This window comes from Saimiri boliviensis, chromosome 12 (genome assembly GCF_048565385.1).
Source record: "Saimiri boliviensis isolate mSaiBol1 chromosome 12, mSaiBol1.pri, whole genome shotgun sequence".
Lineage (NCBI taxonomy): Eukaryota > Metazoa > Chordata > Mammalia > Primates > Cebidae > Saimiri > Saimiri boliviensis.
The window spans coordinates 101,722,392-101,742,174 of record NC_133460.1 but is presented as its reverse complement, the minus strand read 5'-3'; the positions used below and the strand labels follow the sequence as shown (position 1 = coordinate 101,742,174).

Here is a 19,783-nt window from a genome sequence, read left to right as displayed (position 1 = left end):
TTGCCCTTTATTTCTTCTTTTGTATCAAAATTGTCATCTGGTATTCCTTCCCTTTACCCTATAGAACTTCCTGTAGCACTTCTTGTTATGTAGCTCTGCTGGCAACAAATTATGTGATTTTTTGCTTACCTGGAAATTTTTTTTTCATCTGTTCCTTCAGCACTTTGGCTATGTTCTGATATTCTGATGAGAAGTCAGCAACTTACCATATTCCTCCTCCATATATAACACGTTGTTTTTTCTCTGGCTGCTTTCCAATCTTTTACCTTATCTTTGGCTTTCAGCACTTTTAATATGTCTAGGGGAGATTTATTTGTGTTTTTTCCTGCTTCCATTTCATTTAGCTTCTTGGATGTGTGAATTAATGTTTACTACCAAATTTGGGAGTCTGGGCCATTATTTTTTTTTTTTCAAATTATTTTGGCCTTTTTTATACCTCTCTTATTCTAAATTACTATTATGTTGGGCTGTTTCCTTTTCCTATAGGTCCTGAGGTTTGGTTTGTTTGCTTGCTTGTTTATTTCTTTAAATTGTTTTTCTCTGTATACTTTGGATTGAGAATTTACACATGATCTGTTTTCAAGTTCACTGAGTCTTCTGCTATCTCCAGTTTTCTGTTGAACTCATCTAGTGAATTTTTTATCTCAATTATTATACTTTTTGGCTCTAGAATTTCTGTTTTGTATAGTTCTCATTTCTATGTTGATATCTCCTGTTTATTCATTGTATTTTCCTTTAATTCTTTGAACATATGTTCTGTCAGTTTTTTGAACAATATATGTGTATATGTATAATTGCTGCATGGAAGTCTCAGTCTGCTAAATCTAACATCTGAGCATATTAGGAGTTTTGTTTTGTTTTGAGACACGGTCTTGCTGTGTCACCCAGGCTGGAGTGCAGTTACATGATCATGCCTCACCACAGCCTTGACCTCCTGGGCTCAAGCAATCCTCCCGCCTCAGCCTCCTGAGAAGCTGGAACTACAGGCATGTGCCACCAACACCTGGCTAATTTTTTGTATTTTTAGTAGAGAGGCGGGGTTTCTTCCTGTTACCTAGGCTAGTCTCAAGCTCCTGGGCTCAAGCAGTCCACCCACCTCAACCTCCCAAAGTGCTGGGATTACAGGCATAAACTACTGTGCCCGACCTATGGCTGTAATTTTTTGATAATTGAAATATTAATCTCCAAGCAGGCTTCTGTCTACGTTTGGAAGGTTTTCATTGTCTTTAAATGTTATTTTAAAATTATTTTTATCCAGTTTTTATAATTACAATCTGTGGAAGAATTTGAGTGACTACTTCACTACTGTTAGTTAAAGTACTGGCCACCTCATTTTGTTGTACATGTTGATGAATTTTGCTTTTGTTTTCCTTATTGCTTTTTGTCCTTTTTTGGGGGAGGGGTTTAGGGAAACTCAAAACTATACCACCACTCTTGACATCCTTCTAGAACCAGGAATACATAGTTTTATTTTGATCTTTTAAGGCAAAGGAAATCATTTAATTATGTGTTAAATTATTTTTTAGTGCTGTCACCTGGTCTTGTTTCACATATTAGGTGAAGCATTTTCAAGGTAGAAGTTTGACAGAAGGGAGAAATAAGAAATTAATCCTTTAAATAGCACTGTGTTCATATTTTAAAGTGAAATGTTCAGTTCTGTAGGGAAGGAAGGCTGTTAATATTATGAAATTTTGAAATTCATTTACAGGAGGAGCTTTTTTAGGAGTTATAACTTCAAAATATTTCCAGTTTGCATTTGTTTATGAATCCTGTTTATTTTAGCGTTGAGTTTGATTAAATTTATTTGGTTATTTTGGCTTGAGTATAACTCAAAATCCTTCTGAAACAAATGAGGCTAAATAATAACATTTGCTTTTTTTCCTGAGTAGTTGGTATGTGGGTGCTTCTTATATTATCTGCATTTATTTTAATGTTTTGTCATGTTTTAAGGAAAAATATCTAGCTAAATCTGAAGATATTTGGAGCATGACTCTACAAATAATTTTATTATTAGTTGTATTTTTTTATTATCTACAATATATAGGCACTTTAGTGCATTTATTATTTCCAGTTCTCAGAGCATCTTTACAAGATTAGAATTATTATATCTATTTTATAGATGAAGAACTGAGATCCACGAGTTACTTGCTCAGTACCACTGGAATTTGAATCTAGTTTTGTCTAACTCCAGAGTCCCTCAGCCTTTCTATTATTATTTTTGTATTTTTAGTAGAGATGGGGTTTCACCATGTTGGTCAGGCTGATCTTGAACTCGTGACCTCAAGTGATCCACCCACCTTGGCTTCCCAAAGCGCTGGGATTACAGGCATGAGCCACCACGCCTGACCCATATCCTTTTTTTAAAAAACTCACAGAAACTGAGAACGGTGACTCACACCTGTAATCCCAGCACTTTGGGAGGCCAAGGCGGGCATATCACCTAAGGTCAGGAGTTCGAGACCAGCCTGACCAACATGGAGAAACACCCCGTCTTTACTAAAAATACAAAAATTAGCTGGACGTGGTGGCACATGCCGGTAATCCCAGCTACTCCAGAGGCTGAGGCAGGAAAATAGCTTGAACCTGGGAGACAGAGGTTCAGTGAGTCAAGATTGCTTCATTACACCCCAGCCTGGGCAACAAAAGCGAAACTCCATCTCAAAACAAACCTTACAGAATAAAAATTATTTTGGTTCTGAAAACTTTTATATTATATTAAAAGTGTAGGTTTGGGGAAATTTTAACATTTTTTAGGGCAGGGCATTAGTTTTAAAATAAATTACCTTTTCAGGAAGATCAAGGGATACAGAAATGTGTATAATAATTAAGTATTTTTTCGTTGGAGGCTGAAGTTCTATTTTTTTTTCTTGGAGGGAGTGATAAGAGGAAATTAGCTCAAACATGAGAAATTTGTATAAAGGAAAAGTTGCACTCAAAATGAATGCTTTTGAAAAACAGAAGAAATTACTTGGAATTGTTGCTGAATATAATTCCTTGAGGTCTTTAAAGCTGTATAATTCTGTGTAAATTTAGACATAACTCTACCAGATGAATCAGATTCCTGTAAAGATCTTGAAACTGTGTTTGCATTAATTACTTAACATTCTCTATGCAGTTAAAGAAAAGCTGATGTTTTCCATTAGTTTTTATAAATTTCTCTCTGATATAAAGAATCTTCCCTATAATTAGGTTGCTTTTCACTAGATGCAGGCTTTTCAAATGATTCCAAATTTGAAATTTTTCTCTCCTATGTTTATGTAGGTTCTCTTTTCTTCCTCATCTCCTTTTCTTTAAAGTTGTGATTCTGGAAAATAGCCTTGTTTCTTTTGTAATTTGTATACATCTAGTACTGTTTCATACTACAAAACATAGCTGTTTTAATTCTTCTGATGTCTGAATTGTAAAAGAAGGTAAGAAAACTAGGAACACTTTGACATAACACTGGTGTTCTTTTTAAAAATGCCATACTCCAAAATGTTTTAAATGCCTTATTGATTTGTACATACTCATAAAATACCTTCAGCAAAAATGAACTGTGGTCAGAAAATAAGAATTTAAAAGAAGATTGTGTCTTTGGATTTTTTTTTTCTTTGCACTATTATGCCATAACTGTTAATCAGAGCTTTTAATGTATTTTATTTGCAGATAGCATTTATTATTTTAACCAGAAGAAAACTGCCTTTGTTTTCCTTTTCTGTCAAAATTTTTTCAACTCAATTTTGTCAACTTAGGTAGTCCAGACTTTTTATTAGCTGTGTAATGTCTGTCATGTTACCCAACCTCACTGTGTTCAGTTTTCTAATGTGTAAATTAGGGACAATATTATTATTTCCTTCAGTAATCATGAAAATTAAATTAGATAATAAATGTAAAGGTCTTAGAATTGTTCCTACAGTAACATTAGCTGCTTCAACTATTGCTGCTATTACCACCACTGCTACTGTTTATATCACACTACCACTGGTCGTTTTAACATCAATAGTGAATGCATTTTGTCTAAGTACTATGATGAATACAAAAAATGTGGAGCTCAATGTCTGCCCTCTAGAAACTTAAAATGTAGTTAGGGCTAACAGACAAAAACAAATGCATAAATAAGTCAACTAACTATATGAGGCTAATTTGAATTGAGGCTTAGGTGATAGGTAGTATAGAAACTTAGTACAAGGAAAAAGTATTTTGAATTGAGACTACCATGGAAAACTTCATGGATAAAATACATGGATAAGAGCCATAAGATAAGAGAATTAGAATTGTATTTTCCAGGACCTGCCTGAAAGAAGTGTAGATGTCTCAGGGCCAGATTTGCTGGCAAAAGAAGTTCAATAGTGATCCTTTAATCAGAGAAAAGTTATTGAAGTTGATATTAAGAAAAATCTGCTTATTCATGGAGTAGATTGTATATGTAAAGATTGTAGCCCCAGAGACAAACTTAAGAGGTGTTATGGTTTAAAGGTGAAGAGGTAAATGCCTCATAGATATGTGTTAATAGGAACAGGAAGGAAGGGACAACTGAGATAACTAGGACAGGGTTTAGTGAGTAAATGAATATATGGATGAGTTAATAGGCAGGGGAGGTGCAAAGGAACTCCTAAGGATTTGAGTGTAAGAGAGTTATGTATCCATTGACATTGATTTGGTTTGCAAGTACTGATTATTTTCTGCATGCTGTAGATAGGAAGAACAAAACACAGTTGCCCTCCAGGACTAGAGGGGGAGATACAGGTACTTGTTTCAAAGGCAGGTGGATTTGATTTTAATATCTTAAGTAGTAAGGCATGGTTAGATTCCTGTGGGAGTATTCTGCAAACTTTTGGTGTTTTAGACATAGCAGGGGGGAATGAGGACTGTAGATTAGATTTGGAAGTCCGTTAGAGCCCGGAAAATTTAGTTCTGCCCTGAGGGGGGCAGTGGGGAATATAGTGAGGAGATGAGCATGTATAAAAGGTCAGCCAAGCCTCATTCTTTTAACGACAGGTGAAGTGGTATTTGACCCCTTTCAGGTGCAGGGTTTTCCTTTCCAGTTAAGTTTAATCACCAAAGTGGGGGAAAAAACAGATTTGGCGGGGTACAGTGGCTGACACCTGTAATCCCGGCACTTTGGGAGGCCAAGGCAGGCGGATTGCCTGAGCTTAGGAGTTTGTGACCAGCCTGGGCAAAATGGTGAAACCCTGTCTCTAATAAAATATAAAAAATTAGCCTGGTATGGTGGTGTGTGCCTGTAATCCCAGCTACTCGGGAGGCTGAGGCAGCAGAATTGTTTGAACCCGGGAGGCAGAGATTGCAGTGAGCAGAGATTGCACCACTGCACTCCAGCCTGGGCAACAGAGCAAGACTCCCTCTGAAAAAACAAAAACAAAAAAACAAAAAAAAACAAAAACAAAAAACCCAGATTTTTGTTTTGTTTCCCTCCCTCCATTCCTCTCTTCCTTCCTCCCTCCTATCTCCTTCCCTCCCTCCTTCTTTGAGACAGGATCTCATTCTGTCACCCAGGCTGTAGTGTAGTGTCTCAATCGTGCCTCACTGCAACCTCCACCTGCCAGGCTCAAGCAGTCCTCCCACCCCAGCCTCCCAAGTAGCTAGGACTACAGGCATGCACCACCATGCCCAACTACTTTTTGTAGTTTTTGTAGAGACAGAGTTTTGCCATGTTGCCCAGGCTTCTCTTGATTTCCTGGGCCCAGTGTATTATACCACCTACCTTGGCCCCTCAAAGTGCTGGGATTACAGGCATGAGTCACCACACCTGGCTGTTTGTACTTTTCTTTGTAGAAATGACTTTCTTATAGTGGGAACATTGGGAATTAACTTTCCTTTTTTCAGTGGTTTGATCTTTAATCCATTTATGCCCAGTGTTCCACTATTGGAATGCTAAGCTTCTGAGAGTTGTTTGTATCCTACTGTTCAAGGCCATTGCCAAGGTCTGATTTTTCACAAAAATAATTTGCCACCTCCAGAATAAATGGGTTAATCATGTAAACAATATTAACATGTTTCTAGGTAGTATATTTTGTGTTTAATGGAACACATTCTTTACCTTTACAAGAATACTTTGAACTTGTTAAGAAATTTCACAGAGGTAATAGCTCTTTCAGGAGATAAAGGGAAATTTAGTGGAGATAAAATGCAATTTGTTTTGCTTTTTTGTTTAGTAGTTCTCACTTCCTTTTGGAAGTAGTAATAGTAGAAATTTATTTTTTTCTCATTTCTTGCTTATTTAACACATGTTGTTTATATTTATGCAAAATATTTATTAGCTAGTGATTGTTACCACTTGCTTCTGGTCAGTATATAATTTGAATGGAAAGCCTGTCTTTGTTTAAGATTGAACTGTAAGAAATGTGAAATGAAAATTCATCCTTTTGTTTAAATGTAGAGATTATAGTTCATCTTAAGCTAAAGCAAATGTCTTATATATTCACCTAACTGGCTGGTACTCATGTTTCCAGTGGGAACTCCTTTCTGACATTTCTTAAGAAATTTCCATGTTTTTCAAATATCAAAAGGAGATGTCAGTCAAGGCCTGGTGCCGTGGCCCAACGCTTATAATTCCAACAGTTTGGGAGACTGAGAAGGGAAGACTGTATTTAATTATAGATCTAATTGCCTTTTATTCATGATTCATAAATTAAGACAGCTTCTGTTCTGCAAATAGAATGACAACTCCCACTGGGCAATGGCAGTGCAGTGGGTTTGGTGAGGTGGAAACAAGGAAACAGAACAATAGGGAAAAAAAAACTGATTGGTTAAGTTGCTTTTTGGTAAAGAGAGTTTGTGGCAACATAGTGAGACCTTCTCTCTACCCAAAAAAAAAAAAAAAAAAAAAAAAATTTAGCTGGGCGCGGTAGCTCGTGCCTATAGTCCTAGCTATTCCAGAGGCTGAGGTGAGAGGACTGCTTAAGTCTGGAAAGTCAAGGCAGCAGTGAGTCATGATCACAGTGCTGCACTCTAGCCTGGGCAACAGAGCAAGACCCTATTTCCAAAAAAAAAAAAAAAAAAACACAAGAAAGAAAGAGATCTTAATCAAGAATTCAGGAAAATGGGGGGGGGGGGAGGGGTGAATATTATAATTCTTCTGAGACTTAAATCTTGATAGTTAACATAGAGTCACTGCTGGTGGAAGGAATCCATTAATGTCAGGTCAAAAGCAGGCACAAGAAGCACTGACACAGGGAATTAGGTCCCAGAAATCAAATCTGGAACTTGCAGGAGAGAAACAGTCACATTCTGAACAGTTAGTCTGGAGTATAACTTTGGTTATGGGAGTCATTCTTGCAAACAAAATAAATAAGTTTTTGTACATATTATACTTTATGTAAATCCTAAGAAATAATCCTTTTTTTTTTTTTTTTTAAAGAAATAAGGTTTGGAGCAAAACAAATCCTTAAATTGGCAGATTTGACAGATGCTTCTGTGTAGTGAAGCTAACCTTTGTAGGAGACACACTAATGTTGTTTTATTAGAGTGGTAATAATGTGCTGGTGTTTTCCAGTGTTTGAATATCTACTAAAGGCTACAGTTCTTTATATATACTTCAACATAAGAAATGTGAAGAGGAGATATGAATGCTGTGTAATTCTGTGACATAGAATCAAAAATTCATCTAAAATCAGAATTAGTAAAAGCCATATCCATTTCAAAAGTAAGGCCAAATTCAGAATAGTTGGACAAAATATTTTTATCATGGAAAAAAGTAAACTTACGTGAAGCAACATGTATCCTAACACCTGTCAAAAGACAATTATGACATTTAATTATAGCTCAAATTGGCTTTTATTCATGATTCATGAATCAGGGCAGCCTCTGTTCTGCAAATAGAATGAAAACTCCTACTGGGCAATGGCAGAAAGAATAGTAGGTTTGGTAAGGTGGAAACAAGAAAACAGAACAATAGGAGAAAAACTTGATTGGTTAACATAAGTTACTTCTTGGTAAAGGTTAACGGCCAGGAGACTGAGTTATGCTAACTCAAGTAGACTGTACTCATCTGTTTTCAGGAAGAACTAGTCTGTTTGGATCTATTTGCTTATACGGCATTTAACATTAATGACTCTATTTGGTTTGATCTGTTTTGTTAGCTATTTTTGAATCCTGTTGTTTCTTTAAGGCTTCTAAATGCCAATTAAAAAGAGAATCCCATTCTCTCTACCTAATTGGGAGGCTTTGGATTCAAGTACACTTGTTAAATGAATGGTCTTGTTCTGGAACAGTCTTCATATGACCATTATAATTCTAAATTTTCTTTAGTAAGATTTTGCCGCTTGTTAAAGTATATGCAGCTTTCAGGCTTAATACTCGTGCATGTGAAAGTCAGGCATAGGTAGGAGGCTGAGTACTCAGCTCTTCAGAAATAAAGGATCCTGTGTTGACACTGAGTCTTGGGTCTCCCAGAGCCAAGATAAATACCTAAGAAGGAGATGCCACGAGTTTGAGTCCTATAATGCTTTTATGTTGTACCTCATTGCATGGACATTTTCTTGTGGCTGGTGGGCAACTTACTGTTAACTGTCCCATTTCCTGACCAGCTTATCTTCTCATGGTAGTCTTATATTTTAGTGGTGGGTAGCGCATAAGGGCCTCACCCATGTCCACCAGACAGGTTATGGCTTTGGCTCTGACATTCCACTGACCAACCTAGCCAATTATTTTCCAGTTTCTCTCTGACCCAGACACCTGAGGCCTCTCTTACCTGAGTGCACAAGAAAAATGAAGAATACAGAACCTACATAACTGCAAATTTTGAAAACTAGAGTTTATGCCCCCTGCTATAATAAGCACTTAGTTTAACCACTGTCAGTAACCTTTAAAACTGCAGCTCTTGCCAGTGGCTCCTCAGCCACTGCAAATCCAAAAGTCAAGTGCCTTCTCACAGCACAGATTAACCCAAAACCACAGAGATCAGGGAACTCAATGCAAAAGAAAGCACAGCTTCACTCTTCAGGGGAACTTAACCATTTTCAGGGTTTCCTGAGGAAGACAGAGGACTCAAAAGGGGGCTCAGCAGCACCTTTTCTGTGTTCCTGAAGAGGTCTCTGGGTCATGGATCATCAGAAATTTCCTTTATGTCCCTTCATATGGCCGCCAGAACTGTCAAAAGACAAAACTACAACAAATTTAGTTCTAAATCTGATTGGCTTTTATTTGCAATTCTGAATCAGGGCAGCCTCCAATCTACAAAATAGAATAAAAGCTCCTATTGGGTAATGACAGAACTGTGGGTTTTATAAGGTAGAAACAAAGAAACAGAACAATAGGGGAGAAATTAGGTAACATAAGTTTACTTCAGATTACTTTTTTGTAAAAGTTAAAGTAGAGGGGACTTTATTCTTATGATGATTCCTGCTTTGGGGGAAAACTGGTCTGTTTGGGGATTTATTTCCCTATTTGGTCTGTTCTCATTAGGATGTAGTACAAGGAGCTCAGTACAAACAATAGCCTTCCATAATTTTTATTCGGTGCACCCAACCTGGAGAGGTTTTTGGAAATAATCATTACAATTGGACCAATCAATAACAATGCAAAACAAAAACATTTTCTGGGATATTTGTCACAAACAAATATCAAAACTTTGAATAGGTCAAATAATACTTTGTATGCTTTAAATTTTTATTGTTAAGAATGTTATTAACAAATATGTATGGTTATTTTTCACAATTAATGCTTTTTTGAATTTATTTGGTTTTAAGGTGCTCTTTTAATGTTTTCTGTTATCAAATATTTGTATCAAATAAAGAGCAGTTTTACATTTTATTGAAGTTTATAATCTTGTCACAATATATTGATTTATAACCACAATAAACTAAGCATTTATTATTACATCTTTATTAAAACAATTCTTTGAAACTTTGAATAGAACTGTATCACAGAAAAATGATTTTTATTGTTACGATCACTCATTTTTTTCTTTAAATTGTTTTATTGAGATATAATTGATACATCATGCAATTCATCCATTTAAAGTATACAAATCCCTGTTTTCTAATATATTTACAGGGTTTTATAACCACTGTCAGAGTTTAATTTTAGAATAATTTCATCCCCCTCAAAGAAGCCCCGTATCTATTACCAGTAATCCCCATTTTCCTCTAGTACTCCTCCCATAACCCTAAATAACTATCTGTTTAAATTTGCCCATTCAAAATATTTTATGTGAATAGAATCTACAATATGCAGTCTTTTGTGGCTGGCTTATTTGACTTAGAATTTTTTTCAAGGTTCATTCATAGTGTATGTAGCATGTATTAGTACTTCCTTTCATTTATTGCCAAATAATATTTCATTATATGGATATGACACTTTATCCCACTCATCATTTGATGGACATTTGGCTTGTTTCCACTTTTTGGCTGTTATGTATGAATAATGCAGCTGTGAACATTTGTGTGCATATTGTGTGAATATATGCTTTCATTTCTCTTGCTTACCTACCTAGGAGTGGAATTACTGAGCTATGTGTTAAATTCTGTGTTAACTCTTTAGGTAACTGCCAAATTGTATTCTAACGTGGCTGTACCATTTTACATTCCCATCAGCGATATATGAGGATTCTAGTTTCTCTATATCCTCACCAATACTTGTTATTGTCTCTTTTATTATAGCCAGTCTAATGGGTATAAAATCATTTTGATTTGTGCTGCTTCAGTGGCTAATGTTGAGTATCTTTTCATGTGTTTGTTGACTATTTGTGCATCTTTGGAGACGTGCCTATTCAGATTCCTTGCCCATTTTTAAATTGCAGTATTTGTCTTTTTATTGTTGAGCTGTAAGAATCCATTTTTTTTTTCTGAATACTAGGCCCTTATCAAATGCTTGATTTGCAAATATTTTCTCCCATTCTGTGAGTTGTCTTTTGATTTATTTTTTTTTTAAATTTTAATTTTGATGAAGTCCAATTTATCTATTTTTCTTTTGGTACTTAATGCTTTTGGCATTATATTTAAGAAACCATTGCCTAGTTCAAGGTCAAAAAGATGTGCTTTTATTTTTCTTTAAGGGTTTTATAGTTTTAGCTTTTATATTCAGGTCAGTGACCCATTTTGAGTTAATTTTTGTTAAATTTTTTATTAATCTTTCTAAAAATATTTTTAAAGTGTTGTGAAAAATACAGAATAACTTACAATTACAGGGGAGAATTTCTGAGAATTTTGCTTTCTCATTCCTGAATTCTGAAGATTAATACCTGCCAGGAATTTGGGGACACTAGCTTGTGCAGTTTTCTCTGCATGGTAGTAAAGGCCCTTAGGTAGTTTATTTTTTGAACAGATGGTGGCAGCAGAGCTTTAATGAATGTAAATTCTCATTTTTTCCCTAAACCTAGTATTTTATAATTAAGAATCCTCTGTGTATTTGGACTGCCTTGTTTTTGGTAATAGGTTGTTAAGCACTAAGTTTAAAGTTTCTTTTAAGATTCTTTAAGAATTGTCTAGAACTTAAGAATTTTAGAGGTTTGTTTTTGTTTGTTTTGGTTTGATTTTTCACCATGAGTTTATTCAGGCTTCTGTTTGTGACTCTAGTTTGTGGAGTATGGACATGATTTACTTGAGGTCTTTAACCTGTAGGCACAGTTTTTTTCAAATTGCTCTCATGTGTTTTACCCACTTTTTCATTATCTATTACTACCTCATGATCTTCATAGAGAGATAATAGAGTAATAGCTAACATGTTTGTTAGTGTTAAAGCTATTCTCAAGCTTACTGCTGAAACAAGTTGGCAGATTTACATTCTGATTTTGAGGCTAGATAATATAGAAGTTGGACACATGAGTTTTTTCTTCAATAATAAAAATTATTTTATATAATCTTGTGATTGGACCTCATATGTCTTTTTTAGATCCAAATGTTAAACAGTAAAATTATGTGATGTCAGTATTCCTTGACAATTGCTTTCAAGACAGTAATAGAAATAACAAACATTTATTGAGCACTTAGTGTTTACTAGGCACTATGCTAAATGTCTTGTGTGCATTGTCTTTTACGATAGTTCTCAGAGGTAAGTACTATTTTTGCCCAGAGTTTCTAGAAGAGGGGGGCTTAGAAAAGTTAAATCATTTTCCTGAGATCATATTCGTAGATGAAGAGTGTGTGTGTGTGTGTGTGTGTGTGTTTATAAGAAATTTTATCACACTTGTGTGTGTGTGTGTTTTACAGTTGATGGTATACTAGATGCATTATTCTGCATCTTGTTTGTTTTTTTTTAATTCAATAGTCTGTTTTGAAGATATATAGCTGTTGCTGCTACATATAAATATTTGGTCAATTTCTTTACTTAATGAGTAGATAATACTTTGTATTTGTTTAACTTAGCTGCTGGAATCTCACCAAATTTTAGCTTTACTTCATGTTTCCACTAGAGGGTGTATAAAATATTTGACTTAATTTTTTTTCTCTTACTAAAGCTATAATAGTAGTGGAGTAATGTATTGTTTCTTGTTATAATGATCAGAAAGAAAAATTTTAATGAATATAACAAGCATAATATTCTCCTTTGTTTTGTTTTATTCTGCAGGTTACTTATTTTTGGATCCTATGACAGAGAGGCAAATGTTCACTGCACACTTGAATTAAGCAGTAGTGTTTGGGAAGAAAAACAAAGGAGTTCTATTAAGACGGTAAAATGGATTTGCAGTGATTTTTATCTGTATAAAGGTCTATTTTATAAGTGTGCTTTTATTACTGTTTCTGTATTCCTAGAGTTATTTTTGGTCATGTGCAAATAGTTATGAACAGTTCTTATTTATTTGTCTTGTTACAATACAACCTCAGTGATAAAGTAAATCACATGAAACTATAGTTAGTATTCATATTACCTGCATAAGAAACCTAGTCCAACTAGTTTTCCTTTTAGAACTTTAAGATTGCTGCAGTTATGAAATTAGAAGGAAATAATTTTAACTAAACACTTTTGAAGATGTGAATTCAGAGTATTCATTATTCATTCATTGGACAGATATTTTATGAGCACTTACTTTGTGCTGGGTACTGTTTTAGATGCGAGATAAACTGTTCAAGACAAAAAAGAAAACCCTGTTCTGTGATACTAACATGGGGTAGAATTGTGATGTGGGGATTAATTAGAAGAGGGAGGAAGTGATCTACAATGGTAAACAAAAAAAGTGAACAAAGCTATTCCCAAAGATTGACAAGTGCCATGAAGGGGTATGACAGAGGAATTTTAAGTTATGATAAAGGACGTTCTTTAGATCTCGTGATCTAAATTATAAGTTATGATAAAGGACATTCTTTAGATCTCGTGACTCTAAAGAGATGACACTGGAGCAGGCTTACCAGAGAAAATAGAGGACACCCAGTTAAATCTGAATTTCAGGTAAACAGTAATTATTTTTAGTAGAAGTATGTTCCCAGTACTACAAAGTAACAGTCAAAATCCTGCTAAATCTTTATTGGACTACTATGTAGTATTTTTATGGAAATTCCTTTGACTTTTTAATTGTTTCTAATTTACTTATGTATTAATTGTTATGAACATCTTTATATAAACATTGGGCAGTATGAAATTATTTTGAGAGAAACAGGGCAATTTGGATCAGAGTGGAGAGGTAGGGGCAAGTAAAACTGGAAATGGAGGATGGTTGGCCCATAGAGTTTGGATTTATGAAAGCAGTGGGGAGCTGTTGAAGATTTTGAGCATGGTAATGACATGGTCAAAATAGAGGTTTCATGAAAAATTTCCCCTTTTTTTGGTGGCTGATCTTGCCCCAACTTTCTTTATGTTAGTATCTCAAACAATTTGAAGCAATTCCTCAGAAGAATGAAATAACTGGCATTAGAATTTATTTTGAAATACATAACTGCATGAAGAAGCATTATTGTTTTTGTCCAGCTAAATTTTTGGCTTTACTTTGAATTGGTCATAACTTGCCACTGCTATTGGCATTTTCAATATCCTTTATTATATTTGCAAAGATATGAGATTAGATGGTTCTAATATTTTATAGCAAAGGTTGGTAAGACATTAATCTTTTCATTATTTTACTTCTTAGCATATGTCATAAGTAGTTTTGAGGAAAGAATTCTAGGTTATTAATTAGATCTGATGTTCAAAATGTCAGCAACAGTGTCTACAGGCGTTAAATTACTTATGTCTGAATTTAATATTCCTAGGGAGGAGAATTAGCATGTTCTTTAAGACAACATAAAACATCAGGGAATAGATTTTGATAATTTGTAATGTATTACAAATATGGGTAGAAAATAGAACATTGTTAAAAAACAATTATGCTAAATTATTTGATGAGTTTAGGATGCTCTCTTTGTATAAATACAATCTCTAGTTTTAAATCATTCTTTATGTTGAAATTTCTTCATTGAAGTTAGTCACTAATTATAATGAACATGCAGAATAAAAGAAGCTTAATTCTTGCCATACTTTAAGTGTGCCTTGAGTTTTTAAAGGAGTATAACACTGTAATTGAAGAACATAGCTTCCTCCTTCATCTTCCTTAGCATGGGTTTTTTGCTCTCATGGTTGCAAGATGTCTAAGACACCCTTAGGAATTTACCTTTGAAGAAAAGGGGTGTGGTCTAAAGCTGGCCAAAAGCACATGTCAGCCATGTCCTTTTTAAAACTTTCCTGGAAGTTCCTCCCAGGGATTTCTACTAATATCTCATTGGCCAGAAGTGAGTCATATGGCTTCCTTAGAAGCAAGGAAGTACAGTATGAGAAGCCATTTTAATTTTTCTGCCTTTGTAGAAGTAGAACGCAAAGGAGAACCAGGAGTTACGACTGACTTTTATGTAGCCAGTCCGCAAGAAAACAACTCAAATCTATTTGGTGACCTTTTCATTTTTTATTTTTTTAGAGACAGGGTTTTGCCCTGTCACCCAGGTTAGAGTGCAGCAGCACAATAATGACTCACTGCAGCCTCCAACTCCTGGGGTCAAGTTATCCTCCCACCTCAACTTCTACCTCTGGAGTAGCTGGGACTGCAGGTGTATGCCATTACACCTTTTTTTTTTAGTAGAGACAGTGTATTGCTGTGTTGCCCAAGCTGATCTTGAGCTCCTGTCCTCAGGCAGTCCTCCCACCCCAGCCTCCCAAAGTTCTGGGTATAAAGGAACTAGTCATAACACCTGGCCATGACTTTTTTTTTAATTGCATTTTAGGTTTTGGGGTACATGTGAAGAACATGCAAGACTGTTGCATAGGTACACACATGGCAGTGTGGTTTGCTGCCTTCCTCCCCATCACCTATATCTGGCATTTCTCCCCATGCTCTCTCTCCCCAACTGCCCGCCCCCGCTGTCCCTCCCCTGTTTCCCCCCTACAAACCACAGTGTGTGATGCTCCCCTCCCTGTATCCATGTGTTCTCATTGTTCAACACCCAGCTATGAGTGAGAACATGCGGTGTTTGATTTTCTGTTCTTGTGTCAGTTTGCTGAGAATGATGGTTTCCAGGTTCATCCATGTCTCTACAAAGGACACGAACTTGTTGCTTTTGATGGCTGTATAGTATTCCATGGTGTATATGTGCCACATTTTCCCTGTCCAGTTTATCATCGATGGGCATTTGGGTTGCTTCCAGGTCTTTGCTATTGTAAACAGTGCTGCAGTGAACATTCGTGTGCATGTGTCCTTATAGTAGAACGATTTATAATCCTTTGGATACATACCCAGTAATGGGATTACTATGTCAAATGGAATTTCTATTTCTCGGTCCTTGAGGAATCGCCACACTGTCTGCCACAATGATTGAACCTGGCCATGACTTTTTAAGGGATTTTTTTTATAAATTGGGATATAAGGGAGAAACTGCAAAGAGCAATTTAGTGAATAGCCTGCATAAAGCCTATTTTAGAAATACATTATTAGAAACCCAAGAAAAGTTTGGAGCAAACACAGAGCAGTGCCCTGCTTAGCTCATACATAAAATAAAAGAGCTCATAGAGTAGATGAGGTGCCTTATGATTGTGTTTGTTTTTTGAAAATAATAAAGATTTATCATGAGAATCCTATAAACCAAGATAGCTGAGATACAAGTAAATTAGATATTAGACTTAAGCAAAAATTAGCGGTGACAGAGTAAATACTAAAAATTTCTTTACCACACCAGAAAAAGACAATCCAATTTGTAATTTATTTCAGTCTATTGCAGTATTCAGGTTTGGTGATCATACTTTGCTTAACTTTCACTAAGAAAGAAATTTAAGGAGTTTTCAGATTTTAAAAAGTTTCAGGCCTTAATATTTTAGTAGTAAACTATAAAAACTATCTATAAATGTCTGTACAATGTGTAGTGCTTGCAAATAAAATTCACGATAAATTAATCTGACATATATTAAGATACATATGAATCACTATTGTGTGCCTTGTTAGCCACACAGACCACATAAATGTCACATTAGCACACATTATTTGAAAGAAAGAGATCCTAAGTTTTACCTTCCCAGAATTTGAGTTTCCTTGCCACTGACCACCCACTTGCTTTACCCCTGGTTCCAGACAGAAGATACATTGTTTTTGTTTTTGTTTTTGAGACAATCTAGCCCTGTCGCCCAGGCTGGCATGCAGTGGTGCAGTCTCGGCTCACTGTAACCTCCACCTCCCAGGTTCAAGCAATTCTCCTGCCTCAGCCTCCCAAGTAGTTGGGACTACAGGAATGCACCACTACACCCGGCTAATTTTTGTATTTTTAGTAGAGGCAGGTTTTCACCATGTTGGCCAGGCTGGTCTCGAACTCCTGGCCTCAGGTGACCCACCCTCAACCTCCCAAAGTGCTGGAATTACAGGCATGAGCCACCACGCCCAGCCTCAGACACAAAATAAATTATTAATAAAAGTTTTGTTCTCTTTCCCTCTCTCTTCCTATTTTAGCTAGTCTGCCTGTGTCCTCTCTATCTACTTTTAATCATCTGTCCACACTGACTCATTTGATTCTTCTCATAGATTGTTCTATTCCAACTCTATTCCTTCAACTTGGAATGTTTGAGGCCATTGGGCAGAAGAGAAGTCACCATGAAAATGGGCTCTGGAACCTCTGAATCTGGGAATTCTGAGGTAAAGGAAAAGGCAGTAGGGGCTACTACAAACACCCACCTATTCTTTCGTTCCAAATAAAAGGATGTAAGGAATTCTGGTTTTAGAAACAAGCTTTTATGTACATTTTCTGATACTAACCTGACTCTCCATCTTCCTTCAACCTACCACACTCTGCCTTCAGATACTTGATAGCAATTGCCTTTCTTAAGAGACCAAGTATTTCGTTCTCTAAGTAGAGACATGAGGTTGAAAACCCAAACAATATTGGTATATAAATGTGTCACTATCAGAAAGGAAGGATGAATATGAATTTTTTTCCTGTTTTGAAATGGAGGGGAAATTCTAAAAGAAGCTTTTGGGTCTCTTAATTTAGAACAGATGGGCAGAAGAGAGAACAATCATTTGTCTGTATAAATAAAAGAGTAGAAGTACTTCATACCTTTTGTACCCCAGTATGCAGGTTCCAGAGGGAACTGTGGTTAAAGGCATTAGGAGATGACATTCTACTTCAAATCTACCTGAAAAGCAAGGAATAATGAATCCCTGAAAAGCACTCAGCTAACAGGGAGAATCCGTAAGTGACATATTGGAGCTCTTAATCAGAACAGTATATTCTTTTAGAGTGTTATGTGGTATTCACTGGCAACTGTTATAAGAAGGGCTTTAGATGAGGTCCTCCTTATCTAAAATTGTAAAGTCTGCTAAGAATTCACCTCCTAGATTTTGGATGTTTTCTTTCTGTTTGATTTGAGTGGTATTTTTTTCTTCTCTAGAAAAGAAAGCTTTGTTTTCTCATCAAAGCCTAATTTTTTCAAGAATCCGATTTGGGAAGGTAAATAATTGATATCAGGCTCCCATCAATTTTTAAACACACTCATACAGTTAAAGAGATGAGGAGATAATACCTGTTTTCTAAGAACCACTGCCAGGGTAAGAAACAAGATATGCAAACAAAGTATCTAACATATGTAGCACTTTAGAATCTATGAAATACTTTTCCCATATACAAAGAGCCAAAATCTTCTGACTATAGGATCTAAACCTGTTTTATTAAATCTGACTACCTCTAACAAAAACTAGACTATGAATGGTATTGTAATAATTCGTAGTGATAATTGAATCATTTTAGAACAGAGTTCAGGAGCGATCTGAAATTATGGGGAGATGGGATTTGAATGCAAGGGGCTTCAAAATACCATCACCCGTGTTCACTTGCCTAAGATTAAGCCTGATTCAGACACAGTCTGGCTTATTATAGTGCCCAGTGAGTCTTCGTTTACTTCTAGAGTAATTATTAGGACAGTTGAATACAGTAAAGACTTAGTGTAAAGGAAAAGTAATCAGTTGGGAGAAAAAACAGCATTTAGGGAAATCATTCCTGTCTAATGTAAAGATGGTAAATGAGCATATAGAAGAAATGAAAACAGTAAGTGCATTTTAAACTTTCTGAGAGCTTTTGAAGAAGATCCATACCAAAGTTTCCTGGAACATCTAATTCCTAGGAGAATATTTTGTTGCAAGTAGATCTGGCTTAAAGATGTGGGAAACAGGGTAAGGATGACCAGGTATAGCATCCTGAATGCTTGAGTCCAAGACTTTGATAAATTTTCATAAATGACTTAAAATAGCACTAACAGAAATATAATGCATTTATGTAATTTTAGATTTTCTAGTGGACACTATAAAAAAACAAATAAGCAGGCGAAATTAATTTTAGTAATGTTTTATTTGAACCATATATATCTCAAACCTGGTCATTTTGACATGTAATCAAGATAAAAATCAATGAGATATTTTACATCCTTATAAAAAGTCTTTGAAGTCTGGTATATATTTTACAGTTACAGCATAGGTTGAATTTCAGCTACATTCCCAGTGCTCAGAAGCTGCATGTGACTAGTGGGTACCATATTGGACAGCATAGATCTCAAAGAAGGAATGTACAGTATAATCTTTAGATTTACACATAGGAAGTGCCAAGTTAAGAGGTAGAATATGAAGGAAGAGCTCGCAGGACAAGTATGTAAGAAAGAAATCCAAACTATACTTAAATGAAATCTAGGATTCTTAAAGAAATAGATAATATGTCACTGTGCTTCCAAAACAAGAAATTTGAGTTTTCATGAGAAGTGTCACAAAATGAAATCTTTTTATACACTTATTTTAAAACTATGAAATTCTCTGGGAATAAATTATTTGTGCATTTATGGTTGCTATAATACAAGGATTTTAAAACAGAACTGGATAGGGTGAGGACAAATAATTAACACGGAAATGAGATAGCCATATAAAGATAAATGGATGGGAAAAAAATAGTGTTCTTCAGCTGAAAAGACAAAGATGGGTGAGTTACTAATGGAAGCATATAAATACAAAAAGTAAACAGTAGGATAATCAGCAAATTTACTGGAACTAAATCTGTGGTGTAATGAAGATAAATATCATGTTCATGATGATAATCAGATGATTTATGCTGAAAGAATACCTAAAAGGTTTTCCATAATCCAGCATGCTAGACGCTAGTAGACTTCACAGAGACACAAATATGCTATGTTGTTTTTATACTATGTATCCTGCACCTAGCAGAATTTCTGACATGTTGCAGTTTAGTGAATGTCCTGGGAGGAAAAGGGAAGGATCAGTGAACTTTTGAGATAAAAATCTGATTCTGTCAATTGCCTGCCTCGGTGGTTTCTGATTGCATATTTTAGGATAACAAATTCCAGCCCAGGCCTGGTCCCTATGTATTTCTCCAGCCTTCCTTTCTCCCCTGCCATTCTCCAGTTT

At 35.5% G+C, this 19,783-nt stretch overlaps 1 protein-coding gene across 1 annotated transcript in view; it reads left to right on the top strand.

Moving 5' to 3' along the window:
• Nucleotides 1-19,783, top strand: part of PDZD8 (PDZ domain containing 8) — a 99,532-nt gene that overhangs the window by 40,864 nt on the left and 38,885 nt on the right. Inside the window, exon 3 of the mRNA XM_003922161.4 lies at nucleotides 12,505-12,607. Within this exon, the coding sequence (XP_003922210.3) occupies nucleotides 12,505-12,607 (103 nt within the window). The remainder of the gene's footprint in view (nucleotides 1-12,504; nucleotides 12,608-19,783) is intronic.